We start from the raw sequence: 22689 nt of genomic DNA, 5'->3' as shown, positions 1-22689 counted from the left end.
TGCTTAATAGGAAAACACAAATTTATTTCTGCCGAGGGCTTCGTCGACGCACAGGAAGCCGTAGGCGCTGTGGCCAAGCTCTGGGAATGCTGTCGGAGCAAGATCCCTTTTTCGCCAGGAAGCCACTTGGTGCCTGGGAACGCACCCAGCGCAGGTCCCCGGTTGGTGAGAGCCCTCCAGATCCTTGCCTGAATCAAGGGGAAAGCTCCAAGGGAGCCTTGCAAAACCCCAGACCTCGGTGCATCTCTTTTCAGGGAGGAAAGAAAACCAGAAGCAAGGCAAGAGGCCAGGCTGCCTCCGCTCTTGTGTTTGAATTGCCTTACAGATGTGTTGTTCCCAAAATAGCCTCATGGTGTATTTTTGGTTGAACAGTCTATATTTGTTGATGAGCATTAAATTGCCATTTTCTGACAATTGTCCTAAATTACTTCAAAATCCCTTTCCAGAGTGGCCACATCTACTTTGGAGCCCATTGCTGTGCAAGGTGATTGTTGTCTTGCCCTGTGCGCGTGGCTCTACGTTGCTCGACCTTGGGTTTTGTCTGTCACAGTGTTACAAGACATCACTTTCGAGAGAGCCTTGTCAACGTTTTTTTTTTTTTTTTTCTTTTGCGTTCACTTTTAGCTTAGAATGAATAAATTTTAGTAGCTCAGCAAATTTATCCCTTCATTATTCACTTCCTTACCAGGCCACTTACAAATATACCCTATTTATCCCATTGCAGAGGGCTCTAAAATGCTGGTTGCAAAAAAGTGATCGTTCCCCTGCATCTGTGACTTCTGTATCTTAATCCATTAATTATCCATAATAAGGATTCTTCTTTGATGATATTTTGCTCCTCCTTTTTCCCTTTCTTTCTCCGTAAGAGCCTCCAGCGAGGAACTGTATCAAAAGCTGTCTGCAAATGGAAGTGCCCTTATCAACCTGACCGTCCTTAACTGCTTGCTCACTGGCCACTTCAAAAATAGTCACCGAGTCTGTGAGGTGTGACCTTCTGAAAGCCTGTTGACCCTGTCCTTATGTCTGCTCACCCGGGCGCCTTCTCATTCAGTGCTTTATTACGCTCTGATCTGTTTGCCAGGTACAAACGACAGCCTTGCCTTGCAGATCCTCTTCAAGCCCTTTTAAAGACTGATATTACACTCGGCCTTTTCCAGTTCTCTGATCCTGAAGCCAATTTAAGCAAAAGGTTGTGTCTCCTGCTGATTGTTTAGCAGTTTTACATTTGATTTCCTGAAGAAAACTTGGGTGGGTCCTGTTGAGTCCTCACGATTTTTATTTTCATTGATATTTTCTGCCCCCCACCAATATTTCTTTTGCTGATTCATTCCTTGAAACAATTTTTCAGATAAATCCTGCGTCTGAAACCATTCTGGTGTGGGAACCTTCATAAATTTGTCCTTAGAAAACAGCATCGTGAAGGCTGGATTTCTTTTCAGTTACAGTCTTGTATTTCTGTTGCATCTCAATCAACTGATTTCCTGGCAGTTTTCCTATTTCCAAAGTTTTTCCTCAACTGGAAGCAATTTTGTGATTGTTGAAGGATTTCTTTTTGCTTCTGCAAACTTCTTTGCTCTAATCTTTAATTATGTTGACATTCTGTGGTCATGTCTTAAAGCATTTTTGATAGTGTATGGTTTCCCTGAGGCTCTAACGGAGTAACAGAAATAACACGGAAACTTTAGTTTCTTTCCCTTGCAGCTGCTGCTTTTAATTTGTTTTCAACAAACTTTCTCACCTTTTCTGTAATTTGTTTTGCCTTTCAATCTAAATATCGCAAATGTCACTCTGTTTTTTTTTTTTTTTCCCCAGTCATTTATTGCCTATTAAAACAGACCTTGTGCATGTCGTGGGACCAAGTCAAGAGCAGATCCTCCTCTTCTGCATTGCTTTAAGGAACAGACAATAATACAAGCCAGAAGACATGTTGTTGGTGGTTAAAAACAGAGAGGCTTTATGGGTCTGTAAATAATCTATAGTTTTAGAAGGTAGCCTTTCACAAACTGTGGGAAACATTTAGGAGAAATTGGATGGATGAGATGGGTGTCAGTCCCTTCCTCGCCGTTGGTGCTGGGGACATTTATCCCCATTTGAGCTGCTCTTTCAGCCCGCACACTGCTGTGGTAGTCACAGGGCCGTATTTGACTTTATGGCAGGGCCCTTTGTCATTTCCTACACAACGTCCAAATTCTGCAATAAAAAACAACTGAAACTCTGCAAGCCGAAGCCAACTCAACCCCACAGCCTGCAGCATCTCCAGAGCACAGTCATCCCCTGTAGCTCAGCGCTTATCTGAATCACTGTGAACCTTGGTGTGGTCACGGGGTGGGTCATGATGAGTCAACGGAGATATCTGAACCGAGGGCTTTTCCTGAGGGGCCGCTGTGTGTCACAGCGCTCCCCAGATATCCATTCTGCCTTGGGGGACAGTCCGTGGTGGCTGGAGATGCGGTGCTGCTGCTGATCCCCGCCAGGATGAGGCTGGTTGCCCGGGCTGGTGACACGACCCTGGCTCGTGGAGCTCTCCATAGGGCTGGTTGTCCATCCGTCTGTCGCAAGAGAGAACCCACAGACGGGCAGATGTGTGCTGAGTTTTCAACCATCTTCCACTTTGGCTCTATCCTTGGCGTCAGCAGCTTGGGTGTCTGTTGCCTCCTGTCTTTTCTCGGCTTCTTCCAAGGCGTCGGAGGTCATTTCTTGTGCGTTGGCGATCTCCAAAGCGCTGTCAATAAAATGCCGACCTAGTGACTCCTGTCATTCACGGAGGAGCCACATCTCCTGTTTGCGTTGCATTTTCTGGTTGCTTTATAAGAGTCGAGACAGACACAGGCACAGGATCGGAGATCCGATGGGCCTTTTCCTCATGTACCCTAGGAAGGGCATTCCTGAGGGCCAGGTAGAGCCAGGGCTTCTCCTCCACAGCCTCCTGCCTTTCAGCAGCCATCGTTACTGCTGCCTTGGAGCTCACAGCATCGCAGCCAAGCAGCAGCTTCTACTATATCTCTGGGAAGTTTAAACGTGGTGTTTTGCTATCACAGAGGAAAGAGATTTGCCTCGATGCCAAGGAAGAATGGATATTAGAGACCCTACTTATACCTGAGAGATTTCAATGCTTTGAAGTTCGAGATTGTAAATGTTTTCAGTGAACGGTTATATCGCTTGGCAATGGGGCTGATTTGAATCTTTCAGCCTTCGATGGGCCTGCTTCTGTAAAGCAGATCAGCCCTCTCGGAGGAAAACCCTTTGATATGTAGCAAGGGAAGATCATTACCTGCCGTTTGAGCTGCCTGTGGCTCCGAGGGTCTTTGCTGGAGCCCTGCCAAAAATAGCTGCTCAGTTCAGGGGAAAGAGGAGCTGTATGTGGTCCTTTGCTTGGCAACTTGCTGTCTTGCTCGAGGAGAATATGCAAAAGTCTCCTCTGATTGGGAATCAGGCCTTGGAGTTCATCGGGGCTGCTCTGGTCAGCAGGTATTGCTTGCCTTGGATTCAGCTGCAGCTGCTAAAGAAACTTCTTATAAAAAGCAGTTTTGTCCTATCACAACATCGTTTTCGGAGCAGACATCCTTTAGACTTCCCTTTTCAGCCAAGGAATCCGTTGCAACATCCCCACAGCTTTGGTTTCCTGGGAAGACACCTCTGAACCCTGCAGGAGTCAAAGAGCACGTGCTCCTGCGCAGCCAGAGGCACCAGGCTCTGCTCTCCCAGGACCCTGCCCAGACTTTCTTCCATTTCAAAGCCTGGGTGTTGGATGTCCCTTGAGGCTGTAAGGAGTCTGATAATCTGTGCTAAGCATCATTTTAATTAACAGAAGAAAAGTGCTCACCAGGCACAATGTGTTGGCCAAGCTTCTGCACGTGATGTTCGGCAAGGGTTTTCTGTAACACTCCCTAACAGTTTCCAGTCATCAGTTCATATTTTTGATCTTTAAGATCTCTTTAATAATCTTTAATAACCCTTTGGGCTATGAAAACTGTAATCCAGTGAAAACCAGGCTTCAGTTTCATGGCATGCCCTCTTTTTAAACCATTTAAGATACGTATTCCTAGCACGGATATCACTGTAATTAAGTGAGGAGCGCTTGTATTTAAGCAGATGCTGATTTTTGGTTCTGTAGGTTTGTGTGTGTGTGTCAAAGCAGAGAGTAATATAAAATTCTCTGTGTTGGATTTAGTACTTTGGAGCTCGGAAACTCATCACAACATTCTCAGTCGTGTGGAGGCTTTGGTATTGCTGCTATGAAACTCTCAGTGCCCACAGATGAAACTGGAGTCCCTCCATGCCAGACAGCTCTTTTTCTGTTTATTTATTAAGAGTTTGCTTGCCCTATTTTCTAGAGTGACTTGGTAACAGGCAATACTTACCAGCTAATATCTGATATTTTCCCCCACGGTTCCTATGCTGAGCCATCAGCTTTAAAGTTACCTTTTCTAAGTCGCAAGCGACTCAGAAATGCTTGTGTTGACCTAGAGCGTAACTCCCCTTTGCCTTAGCTGCCTGCTTTGCCTAAATTGTTTTTATTCAGTGATTCTGAAAATCAGTCATGTGAATGTGCACATCAGGTTGCAGTCAAACCAAGTAGGTCAGATGCGCGCTCCGAACGGAGCAGCTCTGATACGTGGGCATTGCTCAAGCCTCTGTCTTTCGAGTAGAGGGATCTCAGTGTTCCCTCTTTCCCCTCTTTTCATGTTCCTGTGTGTTCCTATATGTTCCTATCACCTTGTTTTTTAAGCATATCAGCTTTCATTTGTTTCTTTTTCCCCCCTCTGTGCTTTCACAGTCCTGACTCTCTTATTTTTGATAAAGCTCCGGACCTTGGAGTCCTCTTCTCTGGATAAATTCAGCTCCTCTTGGAAAAGCCATGGCTGGGCTCCTGCTTTGTGCAATGACAATCATGGTGCTCTTTTTAGATGCCATAAGGTAGCAATCCGATCCGTTGCTCAGAGAGCAGGAGACATTTAAATCCCCACCAGGCCAGCCAGGCTGTTGGCACCTCTTGGGGTCTCTGGGGCTCTGGGTTTAGGTCCTATCTGTGGAAAAAAAAATGTACTACCAATGCTGAATCTATTTTAGTAAATCTAGAGTGATTCCCTTGTGTCATACGTCTCAAGCTAAGAATTTGCTTATATATATATTTATATTTATATATATACACACACACATATATAGAGAATGATAGAATCATAGAATGCTTAAGGTTGGAAGGGACCTCTAGAGATCATCTAGTCCAACCCCCCTGCACACGCAGGGTCACCTAGAGCACGTGGCACAGGACTGCGTCCAAGCGGGTTTGAAGATCTCCAGAGAAGGAGACTCCACAACCTCTCTGGGCAGCCTGTTCCAGTGCTCTGGCACCCTCACTGTTAAGAAATTTTTCCTTAAGTTCCTGTGGAACTTTTGGTGCTTCAGTTTGTGGCCATTACCTCTAGTTCTGTTGGTGGCCACCAGTGAAAAGAGACCAGCACCATCCTCCTCACTGCCTCCCTTGAGGTACTTCTAGACACTGCTCAGGTCCCCTCTCAGCCTTCTCTTCTCCAGGCTGAACAGGCCCAGCTCCCTCAGCCTCTCCTCATAGGGCAGATGTTCCAGGCCCCTGATCATCCTTGTGGCCCTGCGGCCAATGCTCAAAGGACGGTTCAACTCCAGCGGGTGTTGGGAAAGCTGGGTGTCCCGTGCTGGCCAAGGGGCCTGACGGGTGGCATCGATGGGAGAGGAGTTTGAGGATTGCTCTGCTTGATGTCATGGCAGAGGCATTTTGGAAAATGGAACGGGTTTTAGAAAGCCCAAAGAAAACTCATCTTATTTCGATTTCTCTCCCCAGAAAGCGGGATGCTGCAGGCTGACTCACCTGCCTGTGACGGCAGCCAGATGGAGGCAAACATTTGCATGACTGTCTATCAATAAAGCATTAATAGATGGACTATAATAAATGGAAATTTTGATGGTTTTGTTGTTAATAAGCCCAGTCAGATGCGGTTGGGTTTTTTTTTCTCTTGGACAAAATTAAAACTGTTGACAAACGTGAGAGTGTTGATGAATGTTTGGATTTCCGCAATGATATTTGACTTGGTACCACGTAATGCTCTGATTAAACCCATTAGGTGCTTGCAAAATCAATAGAGCTCGATCAGACGGGCGAAATTCTGCCTCGTAGCGACAACTCAATCTAACCGCCCGCCCGCAATCTGGTGGCAATTCCTTTGGGACTGGTTTGCAGCCCAGCGCTGGTTAAGATTTTCATCAGCGCTTAAGAAGGCTGTGGCGGCGGGGGGAAAAAAAGGGAGGTTTGGACAAGCTGAACTTCTTTTTCCCTGAGGAATAATTCCCAAAGCAAAACAGACAGACCTGGGATGTCCTGCTGCTATTTCGAGGGAGCCCCCGGCTCTCTATTGGATCAGGAACGTAGTAAACTCGTCTGTTCATGGTGTGACACTTCCTTTCTGTGGAGCCCATCCTAGCAGCAAAAAAAAAGATGATCCTACTCATATACTTGATCTATAGATAGTGCCCATAAGGGTTTTTTTTTTTTTTTCCCCCTATCTTTCCCTCTGCTAGGAAGTAAACCCATCATTCAGTAGCACTTTTTGGCTAGAGCTATTTTGGAGTAGCAAATTCCTACATTGTGAGAACCTTTTCTTCCCTATAAAAGAGGAATAAAAAGAAGACGTTTTGACATTTGCATTGGAATAAGAGTTCTGCTGTGGCAAATGAGGTATTTGAATGCATTTGTATTAATCATTTTGGGAAATTTTATTGCACTGTTTTGTTACTACGTTGTGAGTATTGTATTCACTCTAGTATACAAATACACTGGGTTTATATGAATTAAAGAGAGAAAATGCTTTTTGCTTTGGGACAGTATGGCTTGTATCTGAGAGTGCCTGAATTCCCATCTTGGCTACATCAGCACGGATGTCGAACATTTTACGTTGCAGTGATTTTGCTGCTGTCAGTATCAGAAGGCAGATCTTAATTCTAAATTTAACGACGTTACATTTGCCAGGGTCATTCCAGCTCAGCAGGGCTCACTCATCAGCGAATGTTGGAAATAATTTGGAGCCGGAAAATGTATAAAGAGAAATGGAGATGGCTGAAATAATTTACAATTGAAAAAAGATGGGGAGAAGAAAGAAAAGGGAATGATATGCTTGGAAAGGTCTGTCTACTGCCTGTTACGGCAAGAAAAAAAAGAATATCCCATAAAATTGGAAGGTGGAGAGTTCTATACTTAGGAAAAGATGTCCACGCTAGGTGATATTTTGAGCTCATGAATTCAACTGGATGTAGAAGAAGGGATACCTATATGGATAACCCTGCTATTTGATAGGAACAGGATATATTGCAAATGAATTGAGGGGCAAGAAGGCCACTAAGCAACCTCAGAGGGCCAGACGCCGAGTGCAGCCACCCTGCCGCTGCCTTCTGCAAGGTTTCCAGGGGGTTTGTGGATCAGGAGCTGACTGAGGTAAAATGCAAGGACCATGGTGGTCACTTGAACCAGCCTCTCAGCGGCGCGCGCGGGAAGGGCTGGGTCGCGTCCGAGCTTCCTGCGTTCTTTTACGGCAGGAGAAGTGACAAGGCTGAGTGTCACTTGGACCGTCTGCTACCTCCTTTCAGGTATGTAGCTGCACCGCCAGTTGCGTTGGCTGGCTAGTCTTGGGCGGATCAGTTCCTCTCTCATTCTTGAGTTTATCGTCTGATTCCTCCTTCGGAGATCTGCTTTTCCACTGGGGCCTGCGGAGTATTCCCAACGTGCTATTTTACTATTTATTTTCCTGGTGTGTTGCTATTAACTGTGGGCAACGTGCACTTTGAATTTCATTAGTTTTATGCATTTAGGTTCCCCTTTTAAAACCTTTATAAGGTCAGACCCTGCTTGGGTAAGTCAACAATTTATTAAAGTTGAGATTCTGAGTCATAGTTTCCTTGAACAGCTGTAGGTTGCAGGTAGTGAGGACATGAGGGTTTCTGTCTGCTGCAGAAGTGGTCCTGGGAGGGTAATTAAGTGCCTCAGCTTATTCTGTCACCTAAAATTCTATGACACAAGTTTCCTCCATTGTAAATCTTTCCTAGGAACCTGTGGCCTGTACAGAAACATTTTATTGAACGTTCATCTACAATGAGATAAGAAGTTAGTGTTGGGTTCTCCAGCCGAATGGGAAGTATTTAAGAACCATATTCCATTCTGAAGCTGTTGGCTGACAGTTTAGGCTGAAATCTAGGATATTCTTCAGCCATTTGGGGTATTTAGCATCAGAGGCGTAGAAGACTGCATGAAGGAGACATGGGAGGCTGCAGAGCCATGAAACTTGGTGGCCTCTGAGAGTCTCTTTTGGGAAGAAAGGAGGATGCAGATCCATGATGGTAACAGCTGGGAAAGAATCACATTAGAAGCTTGATTTTACGAAGGATTTATTTAAAAGTATAAAACCTTAAGCTTTGGGCACCTGAAGCTTGTTTTAGGACCATTTTGCTTAGCATGGAAGAGCTTTCAGGTGGGAGCAACCAGCTCTTTCACACTCCTCTTGCAGCTGCTTTTGCCCCATGAAGGTGAATGATTAGATAAGATGGAGCTCATTTGCATTCCCTTTTAATTTGCCCCAGCTGGGGCTCATTGGAGAAACAGCTAAGGCAAGCCTTAACTGTGGTTTGCACTGGCAAGCAAGTGTGACCAGTTCCTTGGCCATGTCTTGGGGGGTTTGGGGCTTCTGTAAATGTTTTTCTTCACTAGCTTTAGCAGCTTTTAGTCTTTTTGCTGTGCAGAATTTTGTGAAAGTAGGTTGTGAGGAGCTGGCTAAGTGGGTGTTGGCTGTCTCTGCACGGAAAGGGCCCTGCAATCAGTTCTTCTTTAAATCAAAGTTACTTCTGCCTCTTAACACACCAGTTTGCCTTGGAAAGGTGTAATCCTGAGCCCTTTGCTGGCAGTAGGCTGATCTACCATGTACTTCACGTTGTATTTGCTGTGAAACTTTCTGACTGCAGTTCTCAGGGTACGTGGAATAACTCAATTATATCTCTGCTGCCAAGTTACATAAGAGAAAGTTGAAATTGCTTGCAATTGTGCCTCATTTTGTAAGGTAAAGCATCGCCTTAACTTTCACCGATTTCAAACAATTTCTGTGATTTGCAAAATATTTTTTGCTGTGCCTACAGACTGACCTGGACTTTGTGGAAGGGGAGTGGGCTGTGTTTAGGGATGCTACATTTTCAGCATAGAGTGCGATGACTTAAATATCTTAAACATTGCCTTATGTACATGTATTTTTAATGATATTTCAGTGCACTAAGAAGACCAGACCAACTGGATCAGCCAGCTGGACAGAGATCAGCTTCTCCCTCCCTCACGCAGGCTGCTCAGAGCTCGGAAAGCACCAGAGAGATGAGGGGTCACGGCCAGCCCGGCCAACAGGCGGATGGGCCTAGACGGACGCTGCAGGTGGACAGCAGGGGCCAGAGATCGGGAAGATCTCCGTCGGCATCGCCGGATCGGGGCAGCACCCCTACCTCACCTTATTCCGTTCCTCAAATCGCCCCTCTTCCGAGCAGCACTCTCTGCCCTATATGCAAGACCACAGAACTCCTCTCGTCCCCCAACCAGCCAAACTTCAACGCCTGTACGCAGTGTCACAACAAAGTCTGCAACCAGTGCGGATTCAACCCCAACCCACATCTTACTGAGGTAACTGCTGCTTTTTCTCCATCGCTTTGCTTCTCCAGTGTACCCAATCTCAGCATTGGTGGTGGAATAGCTGTAATACTTGAAGTCTTTAAGGAGGGATGAAAGACGTGGTCAGGCTGGTGTTTTGAGGCAGCCTTATGAGTTGGCGGAGAAGAGCGTTGAGGTAACGTTGGAGTGAATGACTTGCTTGAGGTCAAGGTCTATCTATGTGCAAGTGCCCTGGATTGGAAGGGCTTGACAACAGTGGGAGCTGAATGGAGCGTCGGTGTCAAGCGCTTTGGGCTCTGAGTCATTCCAAGTGATTATTTTCTGCGGTGAATGAATTTCTGACAGTATAGGAAACTGATATTTTCTTCAGACTCAGTGGCAGGAGATAAGTGAGAATAATTGTTTGCAAGATGATGCCTGCTTGTAAAGTGTTTCACTTTGTGTTGGATGTGGGATGTGTAAAATATATGCATGAGATTGCTGGGGGCAGATCTGACAGTGCTGAGGGCTGGTTGGTGTGTGGGATTCCACAAATCACTCATGCAGGCTCCTCCACAGCATTTTGCTCTGTGTGTGCATGTGAACTACAGGTGCAGAAGAGAAGGCATGGAAACACCATTTGTAGCTATTTTTTAGTTTAATTTATTTATTGAAATGGCAGTTTCTAAATATTGCTGTTTGAGAGAGACTCCTGATCTACAGTATTTTTCCTTTAGAGAAAGGAAAGTTGGGATCATTAATGCTCTTGCTATAGTGAGACACATAGCAATAAACCAGCTGAGTGTTGCCTTATTTACCTCTATGAAAATCTTTAATAGATCTCAGATCTAAATAAAAGACTTCTCCAAGCTGAACAAATCTATTGAGCAAAGGAAGTCTAGCAGCTTCTGTAGAGCAGAAGTTATTAGGAAAAATACCCAACATTGTTCTGTTCAAAATGAAATATTAAAGCAGCTAAGCAAGACCACTGACTGTGACTTGGAGGGAAATCTTTGGCTTGAAGGTAAGACATTGGGAATACAAAGCAGGGGGAGTCAGTGCTGTCAAAGAGATTCAGTTTTGGTTTGATTTGGAGCAGCCAAGGAAATGTGGGAGGAATAATGTGGCCCTCTGCCTTGAGATGCTGGAAGAACTTAAGACTATCCAGTTTGTTTTTCAGCTGGTTATGGGTGCAGAGCTCCTGGTGCTGTTTCTATCTTGTAGGTGACAAATTTGTGGTCAGGCTGAAGGCAATCTACAGCAAGAGGCAGGGAACCAAGATGAGTTTGGGAAGAGAAGGTAGGAGAAAGTCTTCCTTAGAGGTCAAAATTCAGGTGCAGACAAGGAAAAGCCATGGATTGTTTTTTGTTTCACTTGTTAATAGCCTTGCTGTTTTTGTTGTTTGGGCAATTAGTATTGCCCAAAGTATTAGTTTCTGATTATCCTATTCATACTTATAGCCCCTAGATAACACCATCTTGCCCAGGGGGTTTGAGCACACTTGCCTGTATCCCAAATCTCTTACGGATTTTTTTGTTAAAAAATGTATGTGTGTGTTTTTGTTTTTTTTTTCTTAGCATGTGTAGGTCCTGTTGTTGTTCTTACTTCAATGAACCATTTTGTCTCCTTTAGCGCAGTAGCTAATTTTTATGGATGTGGAGTTTTTTTTGAACATCAAATCCAGCTAATGGGACCTAGGATAGAAGATGACGACTCTCTTGTGCAGAGTTTAATACACATTTCAACAGCAAGCAGCCTTCCACACTGGGAGATCGGGGTTGAAAATAGTTGTCCAGTGGAAGCTGGACGTGTTTGCTCATGCTCTGATGTCCTATATACTGCAATGAAAATAGTCACATTTGCTTAAGTGTGACTTGCTTTTCTTGATTGTTATTATGTTTGCTTGTGTTGTGCAGATACAGTTTGTCTGAAGAAAGCCGGTGGCCCTAAGAAAGGGTCACGGGGAGGCAGCTAGTATCTTTATATAGTCATGCTCCTTCTTGCTGATAGAGTTTGGATGTCTATCATCACACTGTGATTTTTGGGATAGAGTCATAGAGGAAAGGAGTCCCCCAGAGACAGTCACATGTTTCTTGAAGGGGGGGGGGAAAAAAAAAAAAAAAAAAAGATATTTTTGGCATGTGTGCAATAGTGGTGAGGCTGTTGAGAGCAGCTTTGAAAGGGATATCTCACTCCATCCAGCGTTATTGTTCGGGTCAGCGTTGCAGCGTGCTCTATAGCACCGATACTCTATCCCGCGCTCTCCCTGGAGAGCGATAGGATGCCTTATCCAAGAGAAGTCATTCGAACCCCTCTTGAGCAATGAGCCAGGGTATGTCATCCTTGACCTAAAACCTTTCTGTCTGTGGGTCTTTTTTTGTGTGGGTGGGTGGTTTTTTTTTTTTTTTTTTTTTTTTTTTTTTTTTTTTTGATGATGATGATTTTTTCCACTTTGATAAGCTATAATCCTTGTCCTCCTGGGCATCCGCTGTTTGCAACTTCCTCACCGGGGTGTTTTCTGACTAGTTAACTACGAGTTGTGTTTTGCTCAGATGACCATAGTCTTGCAGGAGAAGTCAAGCAATGATCTCCAGAGGTCACCTACTCCGAGCAGAGACCAGACTGGATTTCCCAGTGGTTTATCCAGGCAAGTCTCGGAAGCCTCCACAGATGGAGGCTACGCAGTGTCCTGGGGCAACCTGCTCTGCTGCCCGTCTGTCCTCATGGGGAAAAAGTTTTTCCTCCCTTCCAATCACTCCTAAGTCCAGAAGCTCCTTCGAGATGGCTGTGCAGTATTTTGGATGAGATGACATCCATTTTTCCATTTGTGTTGCCTTACGAATATAACTTCAAGCAAATAGTTGACATTTCTGCTTTGCAGTTATGATAAAGGTGCTTTTCTAACTTCTCATTCTGCTTTCAAGGTTATTTGGTAGGATTCAATGATAAAGCACAGCTTTCGTTTTCTTTCTCTATGAAATTCGAGATTTTTTATGTAGCACATCTTCAGTACAATCTTTGGGAACATCAGAAACTGCGAGTGCAGCGAGATGGGAACGGCACTACTTGTTTAACGTGATATATCCACGTGTATTGATTTCCGAGGCCCTTTTGACAGCTCACTCTTGAAAATAGGTTTACATAAGTTTGGTGTGTGTCTCTGTGAAAGTGTATGGGATTAGTAGTCCATGCTGTCACCTGCAAATAGCCCTAGCAGACTTTTCAGAGACAAGTTCAGGGAAAAACCTACAGCCACTGTTGTGGAATAACCATCTCCCTAACAAAATGCTTTAATTCTATATTTAGATGATATGCATTTTTTCAGAACTAAGATATTTCTTTCAGATTTTTTTTCTTTTGTATTTTATTCTTTCTCTTGTGGCTTGATGGTCATTTCGTCGCAGAGGTAAGCAGTGGGCCTATGTGATGTTTTCTGGCAGCACATTCCAGCAGTTGGTGGCTTCCTGAGCAAAAACCTCCATTGTCTGGTATTCAATTCACTATCTAAATATTTCTTTGAACAGCAGCTTGTTCTGGTTTCCCAAGACTGGTCAAGCAGAACTTCCTCTGTGTTGTCTGGGTCGTTCAATATTTTATGTGTATATCACTATATTCTGTCCTCTCCAGAATGAGCACTCCCATGGTTTTACATCTAATTCCATGGCTCGCGAGTGAGTTTGCTCCAAAGTTTTCTTGGTCGTTGCCTTGTTTCTGAAGGTCAGTGTTCTTGTACAGACAGTTATTTTAAGTAAAGGGAAATGTGGAGCAGGGAGCTATCGTGGTCTTTTTCAAGTCTAGGACTGAAAGTTGAAGAAATCATGAAATAGTGGGGTAGAACTGAATAGCCTACTTCCTCTCCTACACATAGGGTAAACTTTTGAACAGAAACATATAATTTTAAATGCACTAGTGCAGTCTTAATGCTCTAGTGGGTTTTTTAATCTCTCATTAAAACTTTCTTTCTAGTTTTCCTGGGTGCTGACCCTGAGATTCTTTGGGGTTTTGACAGGCTGTTCTCTCAGACCTTACTAGTGACACTATTATCGCCTCTGTGGGTGAATAGCCAAGTTTCAAGCCAGTACAATAGGTGTTTTTTTTTTTTAAAAAAAAAAAAAAAAAAAAACTCTTTTTAGACATCATTCACTTTGCAATGGTGCTCCTGTGGCTTTTGACTGACTGATTCAGCAACATGCTCCTCTGATTGGGTTTGCTCTGTTTGCTATAAGAAGGGGCAACTTGCTGGCATCTTTTTTTTTTTTTTGTTCCCATTGGATTTTGAAATGCCACAGTGTACTGCTAATTTGAGGAGTTAATTTCTCCTTCAGTTGACTCTTAATATGTTTTGTTGTTATTTCTTTAATTCCTTTCCTCTCCATCTTAAATGATAGAATTTCTTAAATCTGGGCTTCAGTTGTAATCGAAGTATTAACTTGGCACAGCATTATAGGATGTGCTTTAACTTGTACTGAAAGGATCCTTAAAATGTCTGCCTGCTCTAATAGATTTGTTTGGAAACATTTGGGGTTAATAGAAAATCTTCATTTTCTTCCTTGCTTTTTAATCTGTCTATATTTAAACTTGCTCATCAGGTGCAGTGATGCAGTTTCATAAGAATTTAAAGGCACTCAGTGTTTTATTTTTTTCCTGTTTGAAAGGAATGTATTTGTGTATATATATAAAATATAAATATGTTCTTTCCCAGATTCCTTTCTCTCCAAAGCCCCTGCTTTTGTCCCCAAGCCATTTTGAGTGCCTTCGTCCCCATATCAAACAGCGATAGCATCTGCAGGCAGCCAGCTTAATTAAACTTCACTTCTGATCTAAGTTTCAACTCTTCTAGGAAGATTTAATAGATACATTGCACTTTATGCACTGTGAATATTTGAAAATAATATTGAAGTGCTAAAGCAAAGCATCCCTGCATTAAAATATGCCTCAATATAGGTTTTTTTAGTGCATTAATTAGGGCTACATATTTAACTATGATTTTTCTTTTTTTATGGTTGTGTAGTACTTGCATTGCTCTTCTGACTCAGCTGGGTGCCTTGTTTCTGATGGGCATGGAGACCATCTAGTCTGTGTGCTCTGTGACAGCCTCTTGGGTAAGCGCAGACCCTCTGGTCCCACGCAATGTGCCCTTGGGAACAGCCGGCTCTGCTGTTCCCGAGGCGTTTTTAAGAGGGATCAGGAGTCTTAAGTGATGGGTCGTCAACAAAATCATGGCAAGGAAATTCGGGTAAACAAGTGGCATAAAGAAAAAGGACTTTGAGGAGGCAAAGAGTGGAAGGATGTTCACCGAAGTCTCTCTGGTGGTAGGACCTCTGCAAAAGGTCTTGCCACCTTGGAAGGAATGGCATCAGTCCAAAACCATCTCCAGCCTAATTTCACCCAGATTAGCAGTGCCTGCAAGCATCATTCTGTGCATTTATTTACCAAATAATTTAAAAAACAAACAAACAAAAAAAAAAAAAACGAAGACCAACTGTCACACAAACTGTCAAATTCCTCACTGTTACATGTGGCTCTTTCTCGAGCTGGTTTGCCATTTGGTTCCTGGGATGGATTTTGTACCTGGTATGCTTTTAAGGTCAGACCTGTTAGTAAGACCTGACGTTGTTGTGACTCATAAAGAAGCCCAAATTTTGGACTTCCAGAGGCTTTGGATTGATTAGTCACTGTAGTGACCACCAACATCGTGAGCCTGGAAGGAAGCCCTGTGGTTAGAGTACAAGGGAAATTATCATTTTTTTTTTTTTCTTTGGTGAAAATGAGGGCCAACAAATGTTTCAAGTTCAGCTGTCTTCAACTGCTGTCTCCTCAGTCATCCAGCTTCTGAACATTTACAGGTCTCTAGTGACTACTGTGTAAATGTAGGCAAAATCCCTCTTGACTTCTGTGAGGCTGGAATTTTACACTGGAGTCTAATAAATGCTGATAGGATTTTGTGGGAAACGGTTGGCCATAGGTCTAGTGTGGCTTTCTCATTAACTTGTGTACTCCTGGAGTCATTAAATCAGAGCATGAATTGTTTCCGTAATGGATGTGGCTTGAAGCCACATTTTCAGACCTATAGTAACCTGACACATGGCCCGATTTTTTTGCTCTATGTTATAACAAAGCTAGAAGCTTCTGATATTTTGGTTGCAAGTAGAGGCTCCTAGTGCAAGCTGTGGTTCATCCTACTTGACCTGCACGCTCACAAGCAATCAAGGAGCTGAGCAGAGAAGTAATGGATGGAGAAGGGTGAATATATTAGTTGCTTATAGATAATTAAATACGACTTTATGAGAGATTTAATCTCTCCTGTCCCTGTTGCCCTTTTTAAACAGCCCAAACAGGTCATTCTCCTTATTGATCCTTCATTAAGGAGCAAACCAAGCAAGCCCTTTGGAAGATCTGGAACTTCCTCATGTTTTGAAGCGCTCGGGGTTTTAAGCCACCTTCTAACTACTATAAATTTGTAAGCAGCAGGTGATTGATTACGAGACAGGGAGTTTTCAGACCTCCATTGATGCAGGTGGTACTGGGCAGGCTCCACAACGCAGCGTCAGGCCAAGCAGGCTGGGAGTGACTCCAGGCCTATGTCCCCCCTGCCATGGGAGCGAAGTGAGGGAGGCTCTTCAAAGTTTCAATTTTGCTTATTCTGCCTGAACAGCAAAGCTGATAATTTTATTTCTCCTGTCTTTGGGGCCTTATGGGCAGATGAAAATAATGTGGTCCCATTTTCTTGACCCTCTCTTCAGGTACTTGTGCACACTGATAAGATCCTCTTTCGGTCTTGGGCTAACCAGGCCCAGCTCTCTCAGCCTGTGCTTGTAGGAGCGATGCTCCTGCCCCATATTTAGTGAAAAATATATATATATATACACACACTTTTTTATAATAGAAAATATTGATATTGGCCTTAAAGGTGGCACCCTAGTGTGTATTCCCTGCATGTTACCTTTTGTTCATTGGTGTTCTTCACCTTTTGGTCCCCTTATCTCTGGACCACGTATATCCCCACCCTGTTGCATCCTGTGTCTGCAGTACACCAGTGAATGATGCTTCCGGTATCGCCTGGTCAAACTCTTTAATTCCTACTGTACCTTTTAAAATGGAGCAATTAGCACTGAATAAAGAAGCTAATGTGAGGCTAGAGAATAGCTGATTTTACTTGTACTTGCTAAAGCTTTCTAAATATAAACACCTCGTCTGCGTTTTCAGCCACTGCTGCAGCCCAAACAGGGGCTTCTTGGAGCTGTCTGCGACGATAGGCAAGTTTTGTGTTTGATAGATTGCAATTGAGTTAGAGCCAGCGACAAAGGAAAGCTTATAAGTAATTTTAACTGTTCCTTGCTGTATGTTGCCTTTTACTTCTCAGTGCTTAGGATGATTCAAGTAATGAAAACTTCGCTTGGAGAGGTTTGAAAAAAAAAAAATCAAAAATAGCTTGGCTAAATGATTCCCAGTGACTAATACAACTTGGTGTTACTCATGGCTCTCTTCAGCCTCGCTAAAAGCAATGACTGTGATCTACCGAGTTTGGGTTGTGATGAATCAAGGCGGCCAGGACAGATCTACAGGAAAGCATAAAGGTTCGCAGTGACGCGCTAAATTCTTAGGAGGGGACGAGGACGGCGGCTTCCTGCGTGACGACGCGGTGGGGAGAAGCAATAAGAACAACTGGAAGTGAAGATTAATGTTTCTGCAAGAGAAAAAAGCAGCCAGCTTTCTTCTTGGCCTTTTCTTTTGCTCAATAAATATCAAATGAAGCAAAGCCGCACGCTGCGCCACGATAACCCTCCATTTGCCTTTCTTGGTACATTATGTTACAGCAAGCTGTTTGCTTGGATGATACCTGATTTTTTTTTTTTTTTAATCTCCTTCTCTAGCGTTCATCTGATTTTGCCATGTTAGCGTTAAAAGAGCGCTGGCTAGGGAACCCACTTTCTTCTTTTTGCTGAGCTTTCTAAAGAGAAAAGTAAGTTGGATAATGGGAAAACTGCTGCCGAGCTCAAAATGGATCCGATTTTGCAGGAAAAATCAGGAATTGTGTATTTTTTCTCTCTTTTTGTATTTCCACCAGTCACTTCTCAGCTGTAGTTAAGAGAGTTCGACTCTTGGCCACATTCACTGTGCCCTTGGCCACTGCCATGGTAGGAGGTGGCTTGGGAGGGAAGCAGGTGTGAGAGCTCTTGGTCCTCAAAAAGACAAAATTATTGCCCCTTCTTAGCCAAATGGGGCAAGCTGCACGTGTAGCCTGGCTAAGAAAACACTGGCGTGGAAGGAAACGCAGCGATGTGGCTCTCTTTTTACCATCCAGGATCAAGTCTTCTAAAGTTTGTCTCCTCCTTAGAGATATTGATGTTGGGCAGAAGTGGTTACATCCCAGTGGCATCTCTTCTGACCTGAACTTTAGCTAAATCGAAGTTGCTGTTATTTATAGAGCTCTCTGGGCTCTTATTGCCAAAAATCCAACTTGCTTCTCCGAGCAGAGCTCCTTCCTCAGCTGCTCTTTTGTCTTTTGCTCATACGTAATCGCGTTCAGACACCCAGAGGCAGAAAGAGGATTCTGTTTTTTTTTTTTTTTTTTTTTTTTTTTCTCTTTTAAACCAAGTGTGATGAACTGAAGAATATCAGAAACTTCTGGAAATAGAGCTGGGAATAGGGTAAGTTATTTGTGAACATCAGCAGAGCGGTTGGTGCCTGCCGAGGGTTCCTCAGGGTTTTAATTTAAGCTCAGGCAACCTCGCGACTGGGTCTTGTACTCCTGTTTTACATTGCTCCTCATCCCTGAGCCGTAATGTGCAAATATGCTCCCAGGCTGCACTTATCTGAGGGGATGTGGTGCTAATTGAACTATGAAAATGGGTTATTTTTGCTTTCATTGAAACGCCCTTTAATCTAGGCTGGAAAATCTTTTGATCAGGGACAGCCAAAGGGGAGGATTTCGGTTTTGGAGTCAGTTCACAACGTAAATATATGGTACTGTTGGCTTGACTTTCTGCTCTGGATGAAGTCAAAGGGAGATTATTGGAATAGCTCAATCCCGAAAATGAGAGAGCAAAATGTGGCCTCAATGATGTGGGGCTCATTTCTGTAGCAGGTCTGTGGAATTAAAGGTGTCGCAAAAGTTGCTGGGCTAGATCCTTGCCGCCAGCGGCTGGGACACAGCTCTTGCTTGCAAAGCTCTCTACGTGGAGGCCTCTGTATAGCCCTTAGATATCTGCAGTGGGGAAAACAGGCACGTGGCTTTCGGGCTTCATGTCATGGAAGTTTTGGTGTCCCCCTACCTATAGCCTCTCTCGTTCCCTTCCTAAGAAACGTGGCACACGGAGTTCCTGCCGCACAGAGACAGAAGCACGAACAGGCTCGGATGTTGAGCTACGTCTAGAGTGTTCTGAATCATCCAACATCCTTATCAGCGCCCTACAGGCAGTGTTTGCATCAGTCGCAGCCCGGGCCCGATGTTGGAGTCAGCAGCAGCGTTCGGCCCATTTAATTGTCGTTAGCAAGCAGCTCCTGGAAGCGGTGTCCCCAAAGAGCAGGAGAGCTTGTCACTGCGCACAGCTCCGCTTCGCAGGGAGCACGGGTGCTGCTCTGTCTGCTGGGCAAACCTGCTAAGGGCGTGAGGATGTAGGTCTGTACGTGTAGCTTCCCTCCTGGGGAGGCAGGGGTGCTGCTAAGCTTGGCTCTGCTTAGGGAGCACTGTCCTGGGTTTATTTTCATCTTTTTGCCTCTTTTTCGGTTGCCTCTACTGAAGTGAGTGCCCCAAAATCTGAACAACTGGGCAAGGAGGAGAGCTGCAGGCCCTGAGCTGTTGAAGGAGAAGCCAAAAAGGTTGGAGTCTTGCAACTTTGGAGGTGCAGAACTTCTCAAGAAGCAGCTGAATCGTGGCCCTTGAGCACATGGATGTTTGCTCAGACTGTACACTCAGACATGCTGTGTCTTCTTATCTGCCTTGGAGACATCCTGCACTTCTGGTCTGGTGTTGTCACCATGTCCAGTTGGGAAAGTCTTGAATGGAGCATGATGCCCAGTAGATAATACACAGGCCTAGGGGGAAGACCTCAATTAAAAGCAAGTGGGCGGTAAGAAAATTCCATGATGGCGCTGAGGAAGAGTTGAGCTACCCTAACTGCTGGATTACTCTGAAATAACAAGGATGTTGCAGAGAGGTGTCCTGAGCTCTGCAGGATCCGCCTGGCTCCTCTTGCCCACCATGAGCAATGCCCCTCCTTGTCATTGTGTAACCTGTCAAGCCTGCAAAAAACCAAATATCCTTTTCTGTTTTTGGTGCCAATGGGTGATGCACACGTGAACTGATCCATCGGATCCAACTAGGCTGTTCTAGTCCTCAGCAACTTCCCCAAAAGGACTTTGGCAGACTAGGGAATGAACCCTGATGGGTTTTTGCAGAGTCCCCAGTGAGTATTCAATGCTGGGCCAGGCCAGCTAATGCCCTGAAATTGGTTTTACAAACTCTACCTTCTGTTCTGACCTGCCATATTAATTTTCCAGATGATACGATTGTGGCTTTCAAATTTGAGAGCGCTTGGAAAAATATCACCGCACAGGCATGCTGCTGCTGCCATCTGTCTTTGAACTGCTGCTGGGATCTCATTACTCGCTTTCAGGAGCTGATCATTATTGCAGTATTGAATTAGGAAGAGAAAAAAGATGCAGGGACTTCTGAAATACTGGTTTTGAAAACAAATTGTAGGTGCCAAGTTCTAGCAGAGCTCAGAGGAACATGCTGAAAAATGCTTTATGCGGGTGCTGGACGTCACGGTTTCCAGAGGTCTGCACCAAAGAGTTGGGGGATCTGCTGTTTTTGAGGGAAATGGCATTTGGAGGGTTCTAAAGAGCTCTGTCTCAACGGCCCATCCGTCGCTAACGTCTCTCTGCTTTAAGATGTTTCCTGATTGCAGTGGTTGAGGCTCCGCAGCTCCCACCGTTCAGCTGAAGAGGTTGGTGCATGACTCTCCAAAATCAGCCCGGAGACATCTCCAGGAGAACAGCCCTGGACGAGGGCTCTGAAAGCACTGAGCGTTTCTGCTGCCTTGTCTGGAAAAGGTACTTTGTAGATCCTGAGATCCCTTGATCTCAGGACATAGTATTGTCCCAAGAGCCGGTAATTGAACTACAGTTGCCTAAATATGAAGGCATCATGGCAAGATAGATGGTTCCTTCCCTCCAATGGCATTTCTAAGTGGCGTTTGGAGCTTGTCAGGCCCAAGCAGAGTGATGAAACCAGCCTGGATTATGCTGTTTGCTGCTCTTTCAGTCTCTTGTGTGACAAAGTTGTAGGGTTTCCAGAGTCTTATTTACCAATCCAGCCAAATGTACTCTCTTGCTGTGCCGGCAGCCAGGAAGAACTTGGACTTGGCTCAGAGCTGCTGTGCATGCCCATCGCTTAACGAGTATGTGTAGAGGTCCCTAGCTTGAGGAAAAACGTTTTTATAGAAATTGTGCTTCTTGTAAGACTTGCACAGCCAGAGCGCAGGGGGCTGCCTGGAGTTGGCCATCCTGCCTGTCGATGCTTTCGGGAGAAACACACGACTTACTAGGGAAAGAAGCTGTGTGGTGTGTGGTTTTTTTTTTTTTTTTTTTTTTTTTTTTTTCTTCTTCTTCTTGGCCTGACAAGTTCATTTGAGATTTTAGTTAAATCCCATCTCATCTAAACTCTGGTGTTCTGTGAGACTTATAATGGCTTGTAAAAGCAGATTTTTTTCAATCTGTGTCCCAGCCTGGCTCTCCTTAGGATCAGGGTTAAATTAAGGGATTCCAAACCCTTAATTTGACCCTCAAGGCAGTACCCCTGTCTCATATTTGGAGAAGGGGCAGCAAAAGGAATTGCCTCTTGAGATAGCTGGGTCCTCTTCCCCTTGGAAGATGGGTCTTTTCTCTGGGGGAGCAGCATGGGAGAGCAGTCCTGATGTCTCTTGACATGTTGCCTAGTTATTCTCCTGCCCTGCGAGGCTTCTGCTGCGGTGACATGGACAGGTTCTCTCATGGCAGGGTCTTAGGGCTCCTATCTCGCTCAAAGGAGCAATGTAGTTTGTTTCTCAGGGATTTATGGCTCCGTAATTCCCAGAGAAGGCTTCAAGGTTGCTTGCAGACGTTGGCATACGCCACCATCTCGAAGATGTTCCCATTTCAGCCGTTCCTTCACAGCCGCCAGCACCAGAAACTTTCTTCAATTTAAGATGCGGTTTTAGATTCCGATACAGTTTCAGGATAATGTAAAACAAGCTCTTTGCATTCCTGCCATTCATTAATGAAGCTAGAGTTTTCCAGTGGTTCTCTTCTGCCTGGGTTTGGGTCAGGATGCAAGGAGCAGCTGTGGGTGGTGGGTGTCTTCTCCCATCCCTCCACCTGTGTATTTTAAATGGGAGCCTGCCCAGCCCTGCCTCCTCCAGTCCCACCTGTGAGCCTTTCACAAACACAAGACAGGCCTCATTTCCAAGGATAGCCAACAGTTGAGGACAGGTTGGTCCATTTTTTTAGCCTGTAAATTGTGAGAACACGTTGGGTGCGTTGCTTTCAGAGATGATTCTTCAGGCCCCCAACAGGGCCCTTATTTGATATTTTTTCCTTGGCTATTCATTGCTGGAAGACAAGGCTCCCTTTCCCATAGCAGGAGCCGTTCTGATTCGGGGTGGGCAGCTTCACCGGCTGTGCTGATTTAGATCACCATGGCAATACTGACTTTAAACCAGCGAGCAGAAACAGTGATTTAAATGACTGTTTTTAATTTTGCCTTTTCGCTTTGTAACTTTTTTGAGGGAGAAAAGGTGATTGCAATTGCAAGCTAGTTGGCAATTAAGCATCTCCTTCTTAACTGTTCACTGGATTTTACGTATCCTTTGTGTGGCTTTACAGGTATCTGTTGAAATCCTAATTACTTGCTTTTTTTTTTTTTTTTGCTAGAAATAATACATTTCTTGCTTATTAGAGGATGGCAACTTGTTACTTATAAGCTATGTCAAAGTGCATTTGGATGCAAATAACAATACATTAGCTCTAACATGGTTTTTGTGACGTATTTAAGTAAAACAGGT

General features: G+C 44.4%; 1 protein-coding gene across 1 annotated transcript in view; it reads left to right on the top strand.

Annotated features, from left to right (window-relative positions):
* Positions 1 to 4891: 4891 nt before the first annotated feature.
* Positions 4892 to 22689, top strand: part of BSN (bassoon presynaptic cytomatrix protein) — an 84559-nt gene continuing 66761 nt past the window's right edge. Inside the window, exons 1-3 of the mRNA XM_088526842.1 lie at positions 4892 to 4917; positions 7564 to 7614; positions 9277 to 9676. Of these exons, the coding sequence (XP_088382968.1) occupies positions 4892 to 4917; positions 7564 to 7614; positions 9277 to 9676 (477 nt within the window). The remainder of the gene's footprint in view (positions 4918 to 7563; positions 7615 to 9276; positions 9677 to 22689) is intronic.

Source organism: Tinamus guttatus, unplaced genomic scaffold (assembly GCF_059628265.1).
Source record: "Tinamus guttatus ecotype Peru unplaced genomic scaffold, ASM5962826v1 Tinamus_guttatus_pri_ptg000026l, whole genome shotgun sequence".
Taxonomy (NCBI): domain Eukaryota; kingdom Metazoa; phylum Chordata; class Aves; order Tinamiformes; family Tinamidae; genus Tinamus; species Tinamus guttatus.
This window is presented reverse-complemented; position numbering and strand designations above follow the sequence as displayed.